The sequence below is a fragment of the Phyllobates terribilis genome, unplaced genomic scaffold (assembly GCF_046119375.1).
Source record: "Phyllobates terribilis strain yellow unplaced genomic scaffold, ASM4611937v1 Scaffold_5__5_contigs__length_657084704, whole genome shotgun sequence".
NCBI lineage: Eukaryota > Metazoa > Chordata > Amphibia > Anura > Dendrobatidae > Phyllobates > Phyllobates terribilis.
The window spans coordinates 429,319,911-429,341,733 of NW_027362765.1; the positions used below are offsets into that span (position 1 = coordinate 429,319,911).

The 21,823-nt window shown below is 40.5% G+C and overlaps 1 protein-coding gene across 1 annotated transcript in view; it reads left to right on the forward strand.

The window, feature by feature from the left end:
- The first annotated feature begins 4,045 nt into the window (after positions 1 to 4,045).
- PDE6C (phosphodiesterase 6C) overlaps positions 4,046 to 21,823 on the forward strand; it is an 86,741-nt gene continuing 68,963 nt past the window's right edge. Inside the window, exon 1 of the mRNA XM_073681362.1 lies at positions 4,046 to 4,678. Coding sequence (XP_073537463.1) covers positions 4,202 to 4,678 — 477 coding nt within the window. The 5' untranslated portion in view covers positions 4,046 to 4,201. The remainder of the gene's footprint in view (positions 4,679 to 21,823) is intronic.

Below are 21,823 nucleotides of genomic sequence, written 5' to 3' on the forward strand. Positions count from 1 at the left end.
GAGGGCAAGCAGAGCAGAGCAAACCCCCAGGTGTGGAGGGCAAGCAGAGCAAAGCGAAACCCCAGGTGCGGAGGGCAAGCAGAGCAGAACGAAAGAGCAGGTGCGGAGGGCAAGCAGAGCAGAGCGAAACCGCAGGTGCGGAGGGCAAGCAGAGCAGAGCGAAACCGCTGGTGCGGAGGGCAAGCAGAGCAGAGCAAAACTGCAGGTGTGGAGGGCAAGCAGAGCAGAGCGAAACCGCAGGTGCGGGGGGCAAGCTGAGCAGAGCAAAACCGCAGGTGCGGAGGGCAAGCAGAGCAGAGCGAAACCAGAGGTGCGGAGGGCAAGCAGAGCAGAGCAAAACTGCAGGTGCGGAGGGCAAGCAGAGCGAAACTGCAGGTGCAGAGGGCAAGCAGAGCAGAGCGAAACCGCAGGTGTGGAGGGCAAGCGAGGCAGAACAGAGCAGAGCGTAACCACAGGTGCAGAAGACAAGCGAGGCAGAACAGAGCAGAGCGTAACCGCAGGTGCAGAAGGTGCAGGCAGACAGGACAGGGCTCTGTTCACATGGAACAGACTGGGAAACATAGGAAGATAGCTAGAACACAGGAGGTAGAAACGGAGGCAGGGAAATGGGACAAGCAGAACCAGATGCACACAAGGTATTTGCAATGAAGTAACGAGTGGACACAAAACTCACAAACAGAAGTACAGAGACAACGAGTTGGAGTTAGGTGCAGGTTCAGACACTGCAGGAAAAGGAAAGGATCGGACATAGAGACAAACAGGTAACGGGCTAGGACACCGTTCAGACAGGAACTGAACCTGGAAAAAGATACAGGAATGAGCCTGGTACTCAGCCCCCAGGGAGGCAGAAACATAATAGAAGTCACAGATACAGATAACGGGCCTGGGTATTCAGCCCCCAGGGTGGCAGAAACAGACTAGAAGTAATAGATACAGGTAACGGGCCTGGGTATTTAGCCCCCAGGGTGGCGGAAACAGACAAGATACAGGACAGGACCTGGCAACTCAGTTGCACAGAACACACTGAAAGAAAGTTATGCTCAGGCACCTCCTAGAGGGTGGAGGGGGTTTAAGTATCCAGTGACTCACAGCAATAAGCTGGGGACGCATCATGACTGCACACACTGTAACTTTAAGAATCAGGAAGTAACAGGGCTTCCGCCCAAAGCAATCAGACAAGAGACATGCACACAGCAAGTAATGGAGCAAAGTGTGTAGCCTGGACTGATAGGTAAGTTGGCGGTCTTGCATGGTGGGAGATGGTAAGCCATGCCAGCACACCGCCAGGGATGTTACAACATTATGTACAATCTGAGTAAATGCTTTCTGTGCAAGTGGCGCCAGGTCAATGGCAAAGATGGGAATAGGTTCAGCTAAAACACAGCATGCAAGACCATGAGTTTTCACAAACTCAGCATCAACCTTGCTGATTCCGGCTCCACTATCAACAAACACAGAAATTTTTTCAGTTTTGTTCTCTAGCCCCACCACTGCTGTCAGGACAAAGCGGGAACTGCAGTTTGGCCATAAATGCACCCCTTGTTTATCCAACTCTAGGCTACTGAGAGTTAATTGAGTCTCCTTTTGTTAAGGAATTGAAGGACAGATACCAACAAAATGTTCCTTTTCCCACAAAAAAAACATATGCCTTTTCTCTTGCGAATCTCCAGGGAGAAGTATGATGTAGAGACATCCCCTAACTGCATGGGTTCCTCCACCTCCCCCAGTACTGGTTCACCCCCAGACCGCTCTCCTGGCAGAGGTACACAACCCCGACAAGAAGGCCCTGGAGAAGGTGGTTGCACCGGTCTATCCCGAAGGCGTCTATCAAGACGTATGGCCAAAGACATGGCAGCCTCCAAGGACTGAGGGGTTTTATATACAGCCAAGGCATCTTTCAACCTTTCAGTAAGCCCCTCACAAAATTGACTTCTAAGGGCTGAGTCATTCCATTTGGAATCCGTTGCCAATCTACGGAATTCCGAACTTTATGTTTCCACTGACCAAATCCCCTGCTGAAGGTGACGTGTCCTAGACTCAGCCAAGACAACTCGGTCAGGGTCATCATAGATGAGGGCCAGAGCTCCAAAAAACCTCTCCACAGATTGGAGACAAACCAAGTCCTGCGGTAACGAAAATGCCCATGACTGAGGATCGCTCTGCAATAGAGAAATCACAATACCAACCCGTTGCTCCTCATTATCGGTGGAGTAGGGAAGAAGATTAAAATGCAATTTGCATGCCTCCTTGAATACAAAAAACTTGTGTCTACCTCCTGAAAACCTGTCCGGGAGGGCAACCTTGGGTTCAGGCTGGACAGGCCTACCTGCAGAGACCCCCATATTGGCAACCTGTAGCCGCTGATGCTGCTGCTGTACCTCACCACAGAGGTCATTCACCTCCAGAGACAGCCTGTGCAGCCACTCTGCAAGCTCTGCAACTGAATCCATACCAAAGGGAGAAAGGAAAGAAAAACGGTGCACACCCAAAAACACACAAAGAAAAATAAAAAACAAAATGCCAGTTCCCTTTTTTTTTCTTTCCTTTTCAAAACGTGCTCGGCCGGCTATGATGTCACGCCAGGTGTGGGAGTTAGTGCAACACAAAGGGAAAAGGGAAAGGGAGCCCTAGGGAAAGGGGGAAGTGGAGACATCCTAGTCTGATCTGGCGTCACCCTGTCTCAACTACCGTCCCTATATTCCCTCTTCAGCAATCGCCGCATGCGTGCCTTGTCCTACTTTCCCTGGCGTATGGCTACGGCTAGGGATGGAAGGAGATGAGCACTAGTCAGCCTCCACTAAACTCTATAGACAACAAGGGTGGACAAAACAGGGGAAATGGCTTAGCTTTGGATGAACTCCAAATATGCACACTGCCTCAAGCTCCAGAGAGGACGAAGTACTGCTCCTGCTAAGGCTCACAAGTAGAAATGGATATAGCCGGCGACTCCCTCTCAGTCACACCAGGTATATATACACCCAGGCCAGAGAGCTAATTAGCAAGAGAGAGAAAGCCGCTCGGTCCTAAAGACAGCCTCTTATCTAAGAAGCTGTCTGCAATGCCAAATGTAGAGATCTCCTGCAATCCACTGCAATGCGATTGTCTGTCACCTCCAACACACCCGTGACATAAATGCAGGAAACTACAAGTAAATTAGATCCTTTATGAGAACCCACACTGAATACATTTTGTAAGGCTCCTTATACAAGAAAAACAATTCTTTAAAACTTATTGTTTCATTTTTCAAAATTCACAGAACCCAGTGAATTTGAGCAATTTGTGATTTTCTTGTGCGAATTGCATAAAATGACTGCTGCCATTTTATACATTGCAGAAGATTGTATTAGCCAGATATGGTTCACATGACCTTAGATGGGCTTCCCTATAATGCTTCACAGCTATCATATTACATAGTATATCACAGCAAATCAGGAGGGACTATAATAGCCTGTATAAAAGCAGAAGCAGGAAATGCAGCCGCCATTTTGAGGTGAATCTGGAAAGTGAGAAATCATCACAGCTCACAGCTTAGCCATACAGACTGGGAGAGAAACTCATGAAACACTGATGAAACTGTACAGTTAGTGTGTGACAGGACAGCAGTGAAGAAGATTTCTGAGCGTGTTTCTAGTAATTTGAGATTTCTTTATTTAATCATTTCATCCATCCGTTCACATGGAAGCAGAAGGACGGGAAGTGGGACTACTGACAATCTTTAAACCCATCAACCTGTATTAAGCTGCATTATTTTCCACAGTCTAATATGTGATTACATCTTCCATTCACAAATACGTAAGTAAGTCACGAGACAGGATGTTAATCATGAATTAAATTTTCAGTGTAGACGCACGCTCTACTTTGGTACCTTACGAGGAGGCAGAGCTGTGATCTTAAAATGGATTGCTCTATCTATAATGATTCCTGTGGGATTTACAGGCTAAAAGCATGCTGGGGGGTTTAGTGTCCTGACATCTGTTTAATTAGCCATCTTCAGAATCCGAGGCTAAGAAGACACTAAGCTAGTGCCTTCTGTCAAACCTCAAGAAGGCTGGCGAGGATTTTTTAAGCTCTCAAGGATACACAAGTGTTTGTAGAGATAGTCCACAGAATGACCAATTTGCCATGTCTTTTATGACGAAAAATGTTTAAATATTTCTAGGCAGCATAAATTATGCATGGTTAAGAAATAATCATCGTGAAAATGGGCGAATTGAAGAAAGAAGATGTTGAGAAATATCTGGAAAACAACCCTCAATTTGCCAAGGAATATTTTGACAGAAAATTGAGAGGTGAAGCTGTCGGAGCCTTGTTCAACAACAAGCAGGTGGACTTTAAAGATGGGGTATCATTTAAGGACCTAACAAAACTGGAAGAAGCCGACGTCTTATTGGAATTGGTGCAGGAGATCCAAGATGACAGCAACATGGAGAAGACTATTCATAAAGTCCTCCAAAGACTGGCAATGTTCCTTCAAGCCACCTATTGTAGCTTTTTCATCTGTAGATCCAGGAACGGAATAATAGAGCTGGCCACAAGGCTCTTAAATATCACCAAAGATTCGAAATTTGAAGACAACCTTGTATCACCTGAAACTGAAATAGTTTTTCCTTTAGATATGGGTATCGTGGGGTGGACGGCTCATACAAAGAAGATGTTCAATGTTCCTGATGTGAAAAAGGTAAGAGACTAATAATATGGTGTGGTATCAATTGGAAGATGATTATTGAGAAATGTGTTTAGAATTTTTGTAAAGTCAATGAAAAAATAATGAAAGTATAAGTATTAGGAGACTTTGTTTTTACAGGTGTGGAGAAAATATATGAATTTTTAGGGTCAATACATGGTGGAGCAAGCGAAAGGGTCATTGTTGAGGTATGTTCTGTTTGCCAGGGAACGAACCACAGAGCCACTATGCTTTGTGCAACGGCTAGATAAAAGACTTTGTCCAAAAACTGAGATCCTTGCCCTAAAAGAAGCCTAGTTATCACTGGTAGATCTGGGGTTTAGCGAAATGATGCATATCTACTAGATATTTCTTGACTATGTTACTGTAGTCTGGGTTGAAGAATGATTTCTGTTTTATCGGTGCAAAAGTTGTGACATAAAGAAGGTCTGTGAAATGTCCTACACAGTCCTATCTGAGGACAGTGCTCTTATACTTTAATAGGGTTTATTGTGAAAGCAGATAATATCCTAGTCCGACTCATGGAGTGAGCCTGTGAGTCTGATTTCCCTGCCCATGCATGGCGATTGACAGCTTTTTATTTTTTTATACAGGCTTGTACTTTGTGAACAATTTTTTTATAGTAGCTAGGCCTATCAGCTTTCTTATATTGTAAATACCAACAAAAAAATGGTAATGGTAAAAAATTTCATCATAAAACATTTATCAAAACCACCTAAAAACTGTGGTGCTGCTAGTAGTTATAAAAGAAAGAAATAAATCACCAAGATGTTCTGTAACATAGAAGGAATACATTATTCCTTACAGTACATCTCAGCTAATGCAGAACATGTTTATGAAGAAGTGGGAGATTCATTTAAATTACTGGTGATTGACGACCGCAGATCTTGAGATCCGTATTACGGTAACAGCCAGAGAATACCCTCAAAAGTTCACCAGTATACTCTGCCTTGTCACCCACAATGGCTCCATTGCTAGACACGATATCCAAGGTTTTCTCGTTTGATGCATGTTGGTGGCTAGTCTATGGCCACCCATATGTAAATTCACTTTTTGTGTTATAAATAGAAACAGATGAACTTTTTAAAACCAAAAGGAATCAGTATCAGATCACCATGAAAGTTACAGCCTAGTTCACAATTCTTCAGCCTGCAATTAGAATTAGCTGAATTTTCAGATGTACCTATTTTGGAATCCACGTTTGGCAAAAATGTTTGTGTCCCTCTTTATTCCCTTAATGGCCCTCTGTTTGAACGTATGAATTGATTTACATTAAATCAATGCTGTTCAAACTTTGGCCATCCATGTTTGTATGGGTGTGCATACAGATAGCTGTCAATCACTGATTAGGACTGCCCACTGGACTCTCAAACCCAAAGTGAGGGATTTAACTACACATTATACTGAATTTATTCCTACTATATATCAATTTGCTCATTTTTATCCTGCACTTTGTTTTATGAGAACATTGTACTTGTCATGTCAACATCAATATTGTGTTTGTAATATTGACTTAATGTAAGACTTGGCTTGTTTTATACAATGTGCTGCAAAGGCTTCATTATTTATTAGGGAAACTTTAATGGGGGTATCCTGAGGATAACAAAAATACATTTTGGTATGACAATTTTCTAGTTCCAGCAATTAATTTATGTGAAAATTATAGGACTTGTCATAGTGTGTGATTTTGATAAATTCACCCTCCCCTTGTAGGATATAGGTGGAGGCACCAGTATGACACCACTTCAAGAGACTATGCTAACATAGGAATCATATCTTTCAATGTTAGAATATCAAATTAGGAGGTATTTGAGCTGATTATGGTCTGACTATGAACCTTCTGCAAAGATACAACATATTGGAAGCTAATGTTCGTTATATAATGCATAATAATAATACAAATAGTAATAATAATAATAATAGTTCTATTGGAGTAAAGACATTCTAAAAACTTTTTTGTATTTGAAGTCCTATTTTTTTAAAATTAATCTTTTGGGCAATATTAGATAAACTGTCCCTTTAAAGGCACTGTTCATGGACATTTTGTGAAAAATGATGTGATGTGCTTTTTATATGGTGTCATTCAGAGCCAATGCACTATAGAGCATGATGTGTTCTGAGTTATGGTGGGGCAGGTGGACCATGGTGTATAATGGCCCCGCTGTGCCCTGTCTGCAGGAATGGTAGTTTCCGGTTTGCTGATTTGCAGGAGGAGGTGCCAGCATTAGTGAATGCCCAAGAAGAGCATGACGCTGAAGTAGGCGTAAGTGTTGTGTCATTGAAACACAAAGGTAACAGGAAGTGAAGGGGGGACATTTTTTTTTCAAAGGTGGTGTTTGGCGCCAGGTGAGGAGTGTCGAATTAATCTACATACAGTGCCTAAAACGCCAGCTATTGGTCTATGGGGCTAATCACACATTGGGTTTATAAGGCAAAATCTGGAGTGCCTAAAAAAAATAACAAAACTGAATTTTTCATTATTAGTTTTTCTCTCTATAGGCTCCACTCCTGATTTTGGTTTAAAAATACTGAGGAAACACTGACATAAAAAATCTGATATGTGCATAGCCACTTAAAAAGAAAGTGAAAGGGCCTGAGCTTGCCTAGTAAGGTGCCATCGTTAGTCTGGAATTAGTGTGGCGTGACTGAGTAGAATCTGCTTGGTGGGTCAACAGCAAGGTCCCAGAGTTTACGTTCAAGAGAGAAATGGTGTCATAGGCAGAAAGTGTCCTGTGTACTGCTGAGCTGTGTGAGTCTTCAGGCCCCGAGGAAGGCCAACACTGAGACTTTGTGAACTGTATGATAACTTCAGCCCCAGGAGAAATATAGTTGGTGAGGCTCTATGGTCTGTGTGAGACTTTAAGCTCTTTGGGAAGCCAAAGTAATGTCAGAGTGGACTTTATGAGAGCTTCTGTCCAAATTGTAAAGACAAATTGGCAGCCCTGTAGACTGAAGGGCAAGAAAAAGGTGCTCCTCATAAGTACGTTACGGGGAGACCCTATTTCTGCATGGAGTAAGGGGACAGCAAGCATAACAAGGTTAAGCTAATCTTTGAAGAGTAAAGTTGGTCTGTTAGTATCTGTGTAATGTTTAAGGTAAGTTGCCATGAGTTGCCTTCTAGCAGTGGTGGCCTTAGACTGTACCAGTGTGGCTATTCGGTGGTCTGGGACCATACTCCTGTGACGTAGAGTTGGTGACGTGCATGTTGGCATATTTGCAATCAGGGAGTAATTTCAGAGTAATACATAGTAGTAAGTGACTTTGCAGTCACGTGGAGGAACACAATGGTGTGGCTGATGCTGAGGATAGGGGGTTGCCTCCCCAAGGACCCACAGGGGCACAGAAGGATTGGAAAACGTTTACAGCCAACCCAACTTTCAAAGGGCCAGTAGACCATCACATGGCTCCAGGTCAAAATAAAAAACTCTCAGTAAATGAACTTTGTCTTTAACCAAATTTTTCCAACATCAAGCTTACTAAGTCATCAAGTATGTGTGGAAAAAAAATAATGCTAATGATCCCTTTGCTTAGAGACCATTAAGAAGAGCTCCATAAGCACCCGTTTCAGGCCCCCTCCAAACTGCAGAAACAAAGGATTCAAGTATGTCAGCATAGTTTTTTTTACTATTTTCTGCATATAAAACTATGCTAATATAATAGAAAAAAGGAAGTTTAGTCCAGATTCTGTATATTTTCCAAAACGTAGGATTCCAAAAGAGGAGCAACATGACCCTCAATCTTTGTAGGACTTCATAAAGAGAACTTCCATCCAGAACATCTATTGAAGCTGTGAACCTGGACCGGTTGTTACTCTCCCTCCCCTTTCTTGGAGTTTTCGAAAAAAGTGTAATTTTCAGTTAGAAGAACCTTGTAGGAGATGTATCCAGACTGATGTAGATGTAGGAGGGGATGACGCCATTTACGCAGTGATCTCAACCTGTCAAATCATGATCCAATTAACCTACTTACTCCAGGTCTGCTTTATCGCAGACACATTAGATAAACCTGCACAACCTATATACGTGACCTAAATATCTACCTCCTTTTAATGCCATTTTAAGAAATTATAACCCTCAATTACCAAACAAAAGAAGGTGCTTAATGCTTATAATATTGCAAAGTTAAAAATGACATGATAATACTGGGGCAGGTGAATAGTTCACAGTTGCTTCTTCTTAAGGCCTTGTAGAATAATTCCTGGTAATTTTAGGCATTTATGTTTAAATGTGGTATATAAAAAGCTACTTGACTAAAGGGTTAAAACAATAATTATATTTTGTAAAGTTTATTGCATTTTATTTCTTACTGAAAAAAAAGAGAGAATTCTTCATTTTAAAGTTATTACATTTCTGATGCCTTGGTAGGGATTATCATAGAGAAGGTGTCCTTATGCATTCTTGTAACTTGAATAGATATACTGCCACTAGTGGTCAAAAGTAATACTACTACTAGCAAGTATAATCAAGTCAATGAATTTGATGGATTTGTACATTCTGATTTTAAATTGTATCATTGTGTGATTGTTGTATAGTACTCAAAGTCACTGGCTCCTCAATAGAATTGCAGCCAGGGCTACAATATAAAATATCTAGGCCATATGGGCAAATAGATGGAGCTTGTGCACTTTAAGAAAAGTCAGAGAACTTACACTTACAAGTTTCTAATTTTTCTAGTTTATTGGAGAGTCACGAAGTATGAAAAACACTTCTCCATTGAATGTTGAGGTCTAAGGGGTAAAGTTTCTCCTTGTGTAGAGTGACCGGCTCTGGCATGCCATTGTAAGGAGTCTTATTCATCATGCAATGCTTCTCTGTGAAATTTAAGATGCAAATTGCCTCTTCAGAGAGGAAGAGGACTTGAACTCTATAGTGCCACCTGTTGGAAGCAGCATTCCAAAGTCACTATTGACCCTTTAATGAGCCTTGTAATATGATTTAGGATAAAAGCCAAATCAGAATCTTTGCCCATTGAAAGTTGAGAATATGACCTCTAGGATCCTTCCTTCTTCCCACTTTCCTTCCTTCCTCCCTTTCTTCCCTTCCTCCTGTCAATAATATGTATTGTGAAACCTTTTTAAAATGATCACCCAACATTGAAAATTGGTCTTCAAAGGGGGGGTGGCCTTCTCAAACAAGATTACCAGTGTACCTTATATATGGTGGAACTTAAAATCTGCCTCACGACATCCTATCTGGATAAGGTGTGGTCTTTTCAAAGTGGAAGTCTTTAGCTTTTCCATCTCATATCTATCTTTCCATTTAAGCATAAAAAGTAGGAAGCACTCAATAGCAAATTCCATGCAAAAATCTATTGTATTTATTGACCCATGTGAACAGATGACAACATTTCACTTCCCAAAGGCTTACTTGTTCTTGCCCTGAAACATTGCCACCTGTTCATATGATTCAATAAATGAGAGTGGATGGAATTTGGTAATGAGTGCTGCCCACTTTTTATGCTTTGATAGATAGATAGATAGATAGATAGATAGATAGATAGATAGGCTCTCTAAAGGACCATCATTTTTTGCCTGGAATTTGCCACTGAATTCTGCTCACTTTTTTTGCTTTCTTATGTTACATAGGTTGGTGGGTTCCAACCCGTGGGCTGACACTTATACCTGCATTTTTCTTTGGTCTACTTAATTTGTTTGTTTTCTATCTATCTAAAAAAAACTGAAAGTAACACTCCATCAAGAATTTAGGAAAAAATGTAATTTAATAGCCCATTGGGACTCAGTTGAGCCCCAATGGGCTATTAAATCACAGTTTTTCCTAAATTCTTGATGGAGTGCTGCTTGCGTCTTTTTTGAGCTATCTGGAGGTTTGGTAATTGCGTGAAAGATTTTGCACCCGTATTGACTTTATATGGCCTGCTAGTGCTGCTTCTTTTTTTATCTGTCTATCTAATATTAATTTGATATAATTTCTTTCTCATTCTTACAGAATAGTTGGGTGCTTGAGTTTGGGTTTTCTCTTCTACTGTAACTAGTATAGCATAGTTTTCTGTATGTCTGTTATACTTGTATTATCTGTGAATGTTATATGCCGTATTTCAGCAATAATGAGGATGATGTCGCTCTATAAATAATAGTACTATACTACATTAGTGTCTTTTATGATATGAAATAGACATTTGCTTGTCTGGTAATGCCGTACACAAGTGATGTTGCAGTGGATTGCAGTCCTTGTCGTATTCCGACCCTCCAGCACATGGCAAGCTGGGGATAATCCTGATAAGTGCATAAGGCTGATTATAGGGGTAAAGATCAAGTAGAATCTGTGTAGCGTATAATGTCACAGGGTAACGCCGTCTCCAGTGCACACAAGCCTGGATGCCATTCTCCGTGTCTGCTTCATCTAATGTTATACTGTAGGAATATGAATTTATTGCAGTAATATCTTACATCTCCATTACTACACATTGCCGGAGGAGAAACATGTAAAAGCCTTAAAACCTAATTTCCAATACTGCTATGTTTTCTTCTTAGAAGTCATTAGTAAAAAAAAAAAAACCCTAACATGCAAACACCTCATATCTAACTGACCATTGCATGGCCTCAATATGTCATAGCTACAGTGGGGATCCATAAAATGGCCACAGACTGTAGAAGGGCAAATCAATTCTCCAGACCCTGGTCCAACAACACCCAAAGCCCTGCCAACAGCTTCCTACTTGCCGGCATCCACCACCACTGCTGATTAGTAGGCCCGGCTGTGGCGTTATGCATGAATCACGCTGATGTCGTGCTGGGTCTACAAATCAAAAGAGGCGCTGAGAGTACCAGTGGAAATGAGGCAGTTCACAGGTCTCTGGTCTGACTTCCATGGGGTACTAATTTTGCCACTGAATCAGGGCCCTGCAAATTTATTTGCTTATCTCTACCCCAGATTAAACCAATAAAATACTGCAGACATGGCCGGGACAAGTAATAATGCAGGTAATGGAGAAACAAATGGGTTAATTCTGCGCTGCCATGTAGAAAGTACGAGGGATGACAATCCGAGTGTAAGTGGTTTATTTAGTCAATGCGTTTCGAAGTGTACAAACTTCTTCTTCAGGACAACTGGAAGTTTGTACACTTCGAAACGCATTGACTAAATAAACCACTTACACTCGGATCGACATCCCTCATACTTTCTACATGGCAGTACAGAATTAACCCATTTGTTTCCCCATTGCCTGCATTTTCATCCCCTCGTGGGTCTGCAGCAGCCTAAGCGTTATTAGTGGTTGTGTGCACACAACCCGACCAGGTGAGCACTAACAAGTTATTGTCTCAATATTGTGACCCAGATAAGACCCTATTTTTGGCGTTTTGTGTCTTTCCAGTTTTCCCTTTACTGGGGAGAAGTAATAGACAGAGTAGGTGGCTGCCTGAGACACGTTGGCCAGAGGCGGCACAATTTACGGGTTATGTCTCTGCACTAAAGTTATCGGTCTCAAGCGTCTGTAGACAATTTGTTCATCCTGGTATATGTACATCTCTAGACACAGGGTGGGTCATGAAAAACAGAACTCTGTTTTCCTTATGTGATTTGTGTAGAATAATGTGTAATATATAGATACAAAAAATGCATACTGTTATTTGTCGCACGACTTTGTTTTCTCCCCTTCCCAAAACTTCCCAAAAGGGGTGTTCCCATCTCCAAGATCATATCCCAATATGAAGTAGATGTAATAATAAGAATAATATTATCAAATCCCCCCAATTAGAAATGTAGTCTAGTTTTTCTGATTTCTATGTCTCTTTCCTCATGTGCAGGGCATTGCAGGATCTTAGGTATCCATGTTTACGACCACTGATATAGTGACAGTTTGTTAGCTAGTTGCTAGTGGTCGTAACCATGGATACTTAAGGTCCTGCAATGTGTGCACATGAGGAAAGAGACATAACGAATCAGAAAAACTAGACTACATTTCTAATTGAAGGTATTTGTTAATATTATTAATATTATTATTACACCTACTACATATTGGGATAGGATCTTGGAGCTGGGAATACTCATTTAAGTCTTGCAAAGCTGACGTTCCGTGGCTTCAGGTGAAAAGAGTTCAGTACACGTCGACATATTCTGCTGACGTGCGTCTACTCAGATCATTTTCTCATTGATTTCCTTGGGCTTCTCATAATCCCTCCTGGACGTCAGCAACGACAGGTGATTAAACACATGGTTATCTATAGTTTGGGCATCGGCCACAAATCCCATGTTATGTCACTTCCGCATCAAACCACTTATACTGCTTTTTGCTGAAATGGGAAGGTCTAGAAATTGACCAGCAGAACAGTCCTGTGATTCTGGAAAAAGCCTGTGCGTACATAGTTCTCCGCTATAACAATAAGGCATGTCATACACAACTACTGCCCTTCACCTTCACCACTTGGTTATCAGGGAGGGTTATGGTGGGCCTCGATAGTTTCTTACATGGCTCTAGTAAAATGAAAGCTGAGCTATGATTGATTGCTATGGGTGACAAAGATAGTTTTACTGTAAGATAGTTCTGATTAATGAGGTCTGATAAGCGTCATAGCGTACAAACCATATCAGAGAAACAGGGACAGTGGGTTGGTGGCCCACTTTGTAGATGAAACACAACCATATACTGTAAACATCCAGGTGCTTCTCACTAAATTAGAATATCATCAAAAAGTTAATTTATTTCAGCTCTTCTATATAAAAAGTGAAACTCATATATTATATAGAGTCATTACAAACAGAGTGATCTATTTCAAGTGTTTATTTCTGTTAATGTTGATGATTATGGCTTTTAGCCAATGAAAACACAAAAGTCATTATCTCAGTAAATTAGAATACTTTATAACAACAGCTTGAGAAATGTTTTTAAAATTCAAAATGTTGGCCTACTGAAATGTATGTTCAGTAAATGCACTCAGTACTTGGTCGGGGCTCCTTTTGCATCAATTACTGCATCAATGCGGTGTGGCATGGAGACGATCAGCCTGTGGCACTGCTGAGGTTTTATGGAAGCCCAGGTTGCTTTGATAGCTGCCTTCAGCTCGTCTGCATTGTTGGGTCTGGTGTCTTTCATCTTCCTCTTGACAATACCCCATAGATTCTCTATGAGATTAAGGTCAGGCGAGTTTGCTGGCCAATCAAGCACAGTGATACTGTTGTTTGTAAACCAGGTATTGGTACGTTTGGCAGTGTGGACAGGTGCCAAGTCCTGCTGGAGAATGAAATTTCCATCTCCAAAAAGCTTGTCGGCAGAGGGAAGCATGAAGTGCTCTAAAATTTCCTGGTAGACGGCTGCGCTGACTTTGGTCTTGATAAAACACAGTGGACCTACACCAGCAGATGACATGGCTCCTAAACTATCACTGATTGTGGAAACGTCACACTAGACCTCAAGCAGCTTGGATTGTGGCCTCTCCACTCTTCCTCCAGACTCTGCCACCTTGATTTCCAAATGAAAATTGGAACTCTGGGACCTTGTGGAGTGTGTCAGTGACTGCCTTCTGGACATCTGTCAAGTCAGCAGTCTTCCCCATGATTGTGGAGCCTACTGAAACAGACTAAGGAGCCTTTTAAAATGCTTAGGAAGCCTTTGCAGGTGTTTTTGTTAATTATTTTAATTTACTGAGATAATGACTTTTGTGTTTTCATTGGCTGTAATTATCAACATTAACAGAAATAAACACTTGAAATAGATCACTATGTTTGTAATGGCTCTATATAATTTATGAGTTTCACTTTTTGTATTGAAGAACTGAAATAAATTAACTTTTTGATGATATTCTAATTTAGTGAGATGCACCTGTATGTGGACATGCTGAGCTTCAGTGACTGGGAGAGATGGAGCATGGGATTATATATTATATTAAGCCCAAAACCCATAATAATAATAATAATCACACTCCTAGGGCGGTGTAACAAGCATTGGCATCTGCCTACTTTTTTACCTTTAACACAATGTAAAAACACACCTTTAATAGTTTGCATGAACCAGATCAATAGTTCAGAAATAGACCCAAAAATCCATTCCAATGCACTTGAAATAGACTTTTGCTCATTTTTAACAGAGGTTATGGCAAACAAATATAGTAATGCTTGAAAGTTTGTGAACTTTTCAAAATTTTATATATTTTTGCATACATTTAACCTAAAACTACATCAGATTTTTGCGCAAAACCTAAAAATAGATAAAGAACCAAATCAAACAAACAATATAAAAGTATTAGACTTTCTCATGTTTTAAATGAGGAAAATGATCCAACATCACAAGCTTGTAAGTGGCAAAAGTATGTGAACCTTTACTTTCAGTGTCTGGTGTGACCTCCTTGTGCTGCCATAACTGCATCTAAACATTTCTGTAATTGTTGAGAAGTCCTGCAAATAGTATTGGAGAATTTTTAGCCTTTTCCTCCCTACAAAACAGCTTCAACTCTGGTATGAAAAAAACAAAAGCACAGAAACATCAGCTCACCGGGTAGCAAAATTTCTTAAAGTAGTGTGCGGTGCATGGCAGCCTAAGGCCGGTTCCTGAGTATGTGAGGCATGAAAAAGGAGAAAAAATGCCAGCAACCACAAAAATGAATAAATTAAAACATCACAATTTTCTTGTAGTACATAAAAATCCCCCCCTAAAAAAGTTTAAAAATGCATACAGAAGATGAGACACCGGGTCTACAGGTTTCGAGATGACTATCTCATAGTCTTGTCGAGATGATCTTTAGCAAACTGCAGAGGTGCAGCAATGGTTGATTTGGAGAGCAATTGCTTTCTCCTTGCAGCCCTGTCAGGCACATCATTGTTCAGTGTCTTCCTGATGGTGGACTCATGAACATTAACATTAACTAATGTGAGAGAGGCTTACATGTTCCTTGGGTTCATTTGTGACCTTATTGACTACTATATGCCTTGTTCTTGGAGTGATCTTTGCTGGTCGGCCACTCCTTTTGAGGATAATCATGGTCTTGAAATATTCTCCATTTGTACATAACCTGTTTGTCTCTGAATTGGTGGAGTCCAAACACTTTAAAAATGCTTGGGTAACCTTTTCCAGTCTGATTGAGCATCAACCACTCTTATAAGGTCCTCAGAAATCTTCTTTGTTAGTGCCATCCTACAATTCAACAAATACTTGTTGTGAAGATCAGACTTTGATAAAACAGGTTGCCCACTCACATCTGATTGTTAGCCTAGTGATTGAAAACACCAGACTTTAATTTCAACTTTAAATTATGTGGTAATCCTAAAGGTTCACATACTTTTGCCATTCATAGACATCGGATATTGGATCATTTTCCGGGTGCAAGGAAGAATCTTTACCAAACAACAGTACTGGATAGGCCTGCAATGCGTCAAATAAAACTGTATCACCATGCAATCTGTTATGGCTATGGTGACTGAAAAAAGGAGGAAAAAGTTTATATGACAACCTGTAAAATGGATCCAATAGAGATAATAATCTCATGTTGATCCACTCATTCCTAATGCCCTGCCATGTCAGACTCTCAACTAAAGTGCAAAAATATAGAAAAATACAACATTTACAATTATGAGAGTCTTAACTTCCTGAAGATTAACATTTACCATTATCTTATGAGTAGCAGGCCTCAGGACAGACAATTATACGATGTATGGCTGTCTGTGTTCTTAGAATATTAATTAGTAAATGAACATTATTTAATCAGATGCTGAATCCAGATTTATGGCTTTGCTAAATTTTTTATTTAATCAGGGTGCATTTAATTAATGTAGTCAGAATTGAAATGATATCTGACTAAGACCAAACTCCTCCATCCAGAGAAATTGTACAAATTTCCAAATATCAGGTCTGATAACAGGAAAATCGTATGCGGAGTGAATAATCCTAGTAATGTTCAGATTATCCCTGCCCCAGCTCATTGGCTATGTATGGTCTGCTGCTGTTTGATTCATCTTGTTGTTACTATTTAGACAAGCGCTACTCAGTGACTTTGGCCACGATATGTCACGCGACCATTGATTGGTAGGTGTCGCTGCTACACCACAGGTGAATAGGGTTGCAATATGACCGAGACAGTACTGAGATCGCAACAAGTAAGTCACAAAAAATCCAACCAGGTTCAATTTTTTGCAACTTGCTTGTTGGAGTCATAGTTCTCACAGGGTCGCAATGTGATGTACAAGCGACACATAGTAAACTTTGACCATGCGATATGTGTCAAGGCCAAAGTCGCCATGTCGCCCTAGTTGAAGTTTGGAGCAGCTTTCTTAACTTGTTCAATAAAGGACAATTCTGCAGTTAAGGCCTTATCCTTACAATGAGAAAAATAATTTAGTTTTTCATCAGTGTTCTAGATCCAAATTTTTTAGTACTTGCGGCTTTTTTTACCATTATGTTTTTCTCTTATGTAAAAAAAAACCTTTTGCTCCCCATAAAACATTAAAAAACAGCACTCGGATGATACATCGATGATGTTGGTATCTTTTTTTTTCACAGTCCCATGGATTTGAATGAAAAATGGATGTCTCCTTTATTTTTTAACTCCAGACGCCTAGTCCACAAAAAACATGGGCATGTGAACATCACGATTGATTCTAATGGTCTATATCTGTAAAAAATATGAATAGACCACGTATGTGAAAAACGAACATCCAAATGAGGCCTAAGTGTTATTTTTTATATACTGAAAACTAACAGTTTTGCTAAATACTTTCCTAATAAATTTCTCACAGTTTTCATGATATTTCCTCCCTTTCAATTCAGACAAACTTTCAATACTTAAGGGGCCCAAACTCATAGGATGACTTTTTGCGGAATCCACTAATTTTGGCACGATTGGACAACCATCCACTATGCATAGTGTATTTCAACTCTCCCATGATTCCAGAAATTGATTATTGGCCAAGCAGAGCGTACATGTACAGTTATGGCTGAAAGTATTGGCACCCTTGAAATTGTCCCAGAAAGTGAAGTATTTCTCCCAGAATATTATTGCAATTATACATGTTTAGTTATACACATGTTTATTTACTTTGTGTGTATTGGAACAAAAAAAAAATGAGAACAAAAGGCTAGTTGGACATAATTTTGCACAAAACCCCAAAAATGGTCCAGACTAAATTGTTGGCACTCTCAACTTAATATTTGGTTGCACGCCCTTTGGAATAAATAACTTTAATCAATTGCTTCCTATAACCATAAACAAGCTTTTTACACCTCTCAACTGGAATTTTGGACCACTGTTCTTTTGCAAACTGCTCCAGGTCTCTCATATGTGAAGGCGCCTTCTCCCAACAGCTATTTTAAAATCCCACAGATGTTCAATGGGATTTAGATTAAGATTCATTGCTGGCCACTTCAGAACTCTCCAGTGCTTTATTTACATCCATTTCTGGGTGCTTCTTGAAGTATGTTTGGGGTCATTGTCCTGCTGAAAGGCCCATGACCTAGGACGCAAACCCAGCTTTCTGACACTGGACACTATATTGCGACCCAAAATCCTTTGGTAATGTTCAGATTTCATGATGCGTTGCACACAGTCAAGGCACCCTGTGTCAGAGGCTGCAAAACAGCCCCAAAAAAAACTGAGTACCTCCACCATATTTGACTGTAAATACTGTGTTCTTTTCTTTGTAGGACTCATTCCGTTTTCGGTAAACAGCAGAAAATTGTACTTTATCAAAAAAAAACCTCTATCTTGGTCTCATCTGTTCAGAAGACACTTTCCCAGAAGGATTTTGTTTTACACACGTACCTTTTGGCAAACTGCAGTCTAGCTTTTCTATATCTCTGTGTAAGCAGTTGGGTCCTCCTGGGTCTCCTGCTATAGCGTTTCATTTAATTCAATTGTCGACAGATAGTTCGTGCTGATACTGATGCACCATGAGCCTACAGGACAGCTTGAATTTCCTTGGAACTTGATTGGGGCTGCTTATCAACCATCCGGACTATCCTATGTTGCAACCTTTCATCAATTTTTCTCTGCCGTCCACGCTGTGGAAAAATGAACATCAAGATCTCTGGAGATGGACTTTTAACATTGAGATTGTTGATATTTTCAACAATTTTGGTTCTCAAGTCCTTAGACAGTTCTCTTTTCTTCTGTCTGTTCTCCATGCTTACACACAATGCAAAGATGGAGTCAACTTATCCCCTTTTTATCTGATATCAGGTGTGATTTTCATATTGCCCACACCTGTTACTTGCCACAGGTGAGTTTGAACGAGCATCACATGCTTGAAAAAAATTGTTTAAGCGCAATTTTGGAGAGGTGCCAACAATTTTGTCCGGCCCATGTTGGGGTTTTGTGTGAAATTATGTCCAGTTTGTCTTTTTTTTCTCAGTTTTTTTTTGTTTTGTTCCACTACACACAAAGGAAATTAACATGTGTATGACAAAACATGAGTAATTGTAATAATTTTCAGGGAGAAATACTTAATTTTCTGGAACAATTTCAAGGTTACCAACACTTTTGGTCATGACTGTATATCTAAGGTGTATGGCCACCATAACTCTTAGGAGATAAAAATATTTTCTGGTCAAGGGATGGACACACAATTGCATGGTTACAAGCGATAAATGTACTCTAAGACTATGTTAAGAAGGGACAGTATTGCTTTGTGGATTTCTCATTGCTAATCCAGGCAGTTTAATGGACAATACTTGTAGTTGGGGACTTATGTGGAAATTTGGGTATGATGTGGACTATGAAATGCTCATTATTTTGAGGAAAGACATAGGGCCTCATTTATCAAAACCTAATGGACTAAAACAAAACTAGCTTTGTCGTTTATAGCAACCAATCAGACCTCAGCTTTAATTGATTAAACTGCTCTGGTAAAATGAAAGTTGTGCTAGGATTTGTTGCTATTGACAACCAGACAAGTCAAACTATTTTAACCCGATAACGACCAAGTGATGTAAAATTAAAGTGCTTGGCCCTGGCCCTGGGCATTAACCCCATGATGGATTAAAGCTCCTGCATCAGCTCCAGCAGTCTAGCAGGAGCAGATCCGGTCCCTATTGTATCTGACAGAGAGAAGACAGAAGGGGTTTATTACTGCTTCTGTCTTTATCACTTGTTACATAGTTCACAGTGAGCGCTATACAGAGAAAAGAGGCATCGGCAGTTCTGATTCTTCTCTATGCACCTGGAAATCGTATGATTGCTGTGCCTCTGGCATTGTAGACCTGCAGGGCCCTAGCAGACCCAAATCACATGTCTCAGTTACATATATTCTGTATATCATTTTTACCGTTCTCCTATGAAGCCCAGCCAGAAACTGGGCTTTTAGCTCCAATCATAGCAGTCAGACTCAAGTGCTGGCTGTACAACACAGCAAGCACTCATGCTGTATGGAACTCCTAAGACATTTTCATTTATACAGTACCTATAGGGCCAAGTGGCTTTCATCTGGATTTGCCAGGTGCTGGCCCTACATACACACAGTAGACTGCCCCATACTTCTCCTTCTCTCCATAAAAGTACCAGTCACACAGTGCACCATTAATATTTACCTGTCTTAGCACCATTAATATTTACCTGTCTTAGCTGTGGCATGACATGATACTACTCAACACATCTTCCTGATCTAGAAAATGTATGGGAGTAGTTGATTTAGGGCACTCACATGTGCCACACAAGCCTTATACTCAATGTATATCTAAGAACAGAGGAGAACAGCGTAAAAAGACCACGTAGATCGGGACCCAACAAGTATCAAAGTAGAAGAGTCCAGGTCAACGAACCGTGGATATGCTTTATTTCCATCAAGTGTTCAAGAGAGGATATACAAAGTCTTCTTGATTAAGGGTGCGCAGTCGCCTGAAACGCGTCAATGCCGGGTGTCATGTAATCTGTACTGCTGACTTTGTATATCCTCTCTCTTGAGCACTTGATGTGAATAAAGCATATCCACGGTTCGTTGACCTGGACTCTTCTACTTTGTGACAAGTTCATGCCTTGACACGGCGTTCCCAAGCTCTGGACACTTCCAAGATGTCTCCTACGGTGAGCTGGATTTAACTCTTTCCATCAAGTATGCCTATGTTCTGATGGTTGGGAGCAACGTAGATTGGCGTCCGTGCCGATCATGTTTAGTGAATAGTAATTCACGCCACCCTGCTGGTAGGTACGCTCGGCATTTATTAGAAATCTTTATGTCCATAATAAGCAACTTTTGGGAAAATCATATCAGCAAATCGATAGAAGTGCACTCTTTACTAGTAGGAATAAGTATCTGTGACCAGGGCAGACTGTATCCACATTGTCACTATAGGTAACACAGAGCAAAAGAAGAGCAGAAGAAATGCAAAGTGAGTTCAAATAGCGCTAAAATGGGAAAATGGCAGTGGAGGTAAGTGCAAAAGATGCCGGAAAATGTAGATGGGACATAAAACGCTAACTGTCCAGTCCATAGTTGCTCTGTTAGGATAAGGTGCTTCGTTCACTTTATATTATGGTGATATTTTTAGGATTGGATTTCCTCCAGCTTTCTTTTCGGTATCAACTGCCTATAAAATTCCCACCAAATGCCATTATGCAGATGAATTTTCTATTTTTCGTGCAACTATCATTTTCTGCCTGACCTTCAACCTCCATAGCTTTAAACACTTTCTACAAAACATATTCTCAAGGAATAGTATTGCATTTCCATCCAGCCAGTCCTATGTGTCTCCTTTACTTTAACCATACAGCATAAAACTTTAGAGTCCAATAATCATGTAGTTCTTCGAAGAAACTAAAAGGTTTGTACCACTGTCGGCTTATAATACCTTCTGTATGTTTTTTAGAGTATTCAAAAAGTTTGCCACTCCAACCAAAAGTAGGCCAAGCCCAACAATTTTGCTGGATCAGTCAATGATCAGATGTGTATGGAGACAGCCTGACTTAATCTTTTTGTTTCTTGGGAGCAGCCAAGAAATGTAAATACCCTGCAATTTCTTTGTTAGACCAGGTCTTTCTTTTGTGCCCTTATAATTAAATTTATATAAAGCTTCTGTCATGCATATTAATCAATTGGTAATAGATCACAGATATCTACCGTATATTGTCGATCTCAGTGGTGGCATAGCGTAGACAGCAGAGTACTATATGCCTATTTGATGGCAAGTGTCTGGTGGGCAAGTATCCCGGGTTTTTGGTTGTAAACCCTTCCCAACCCTCCTCCTTTGCTCTTGAGTAATGGT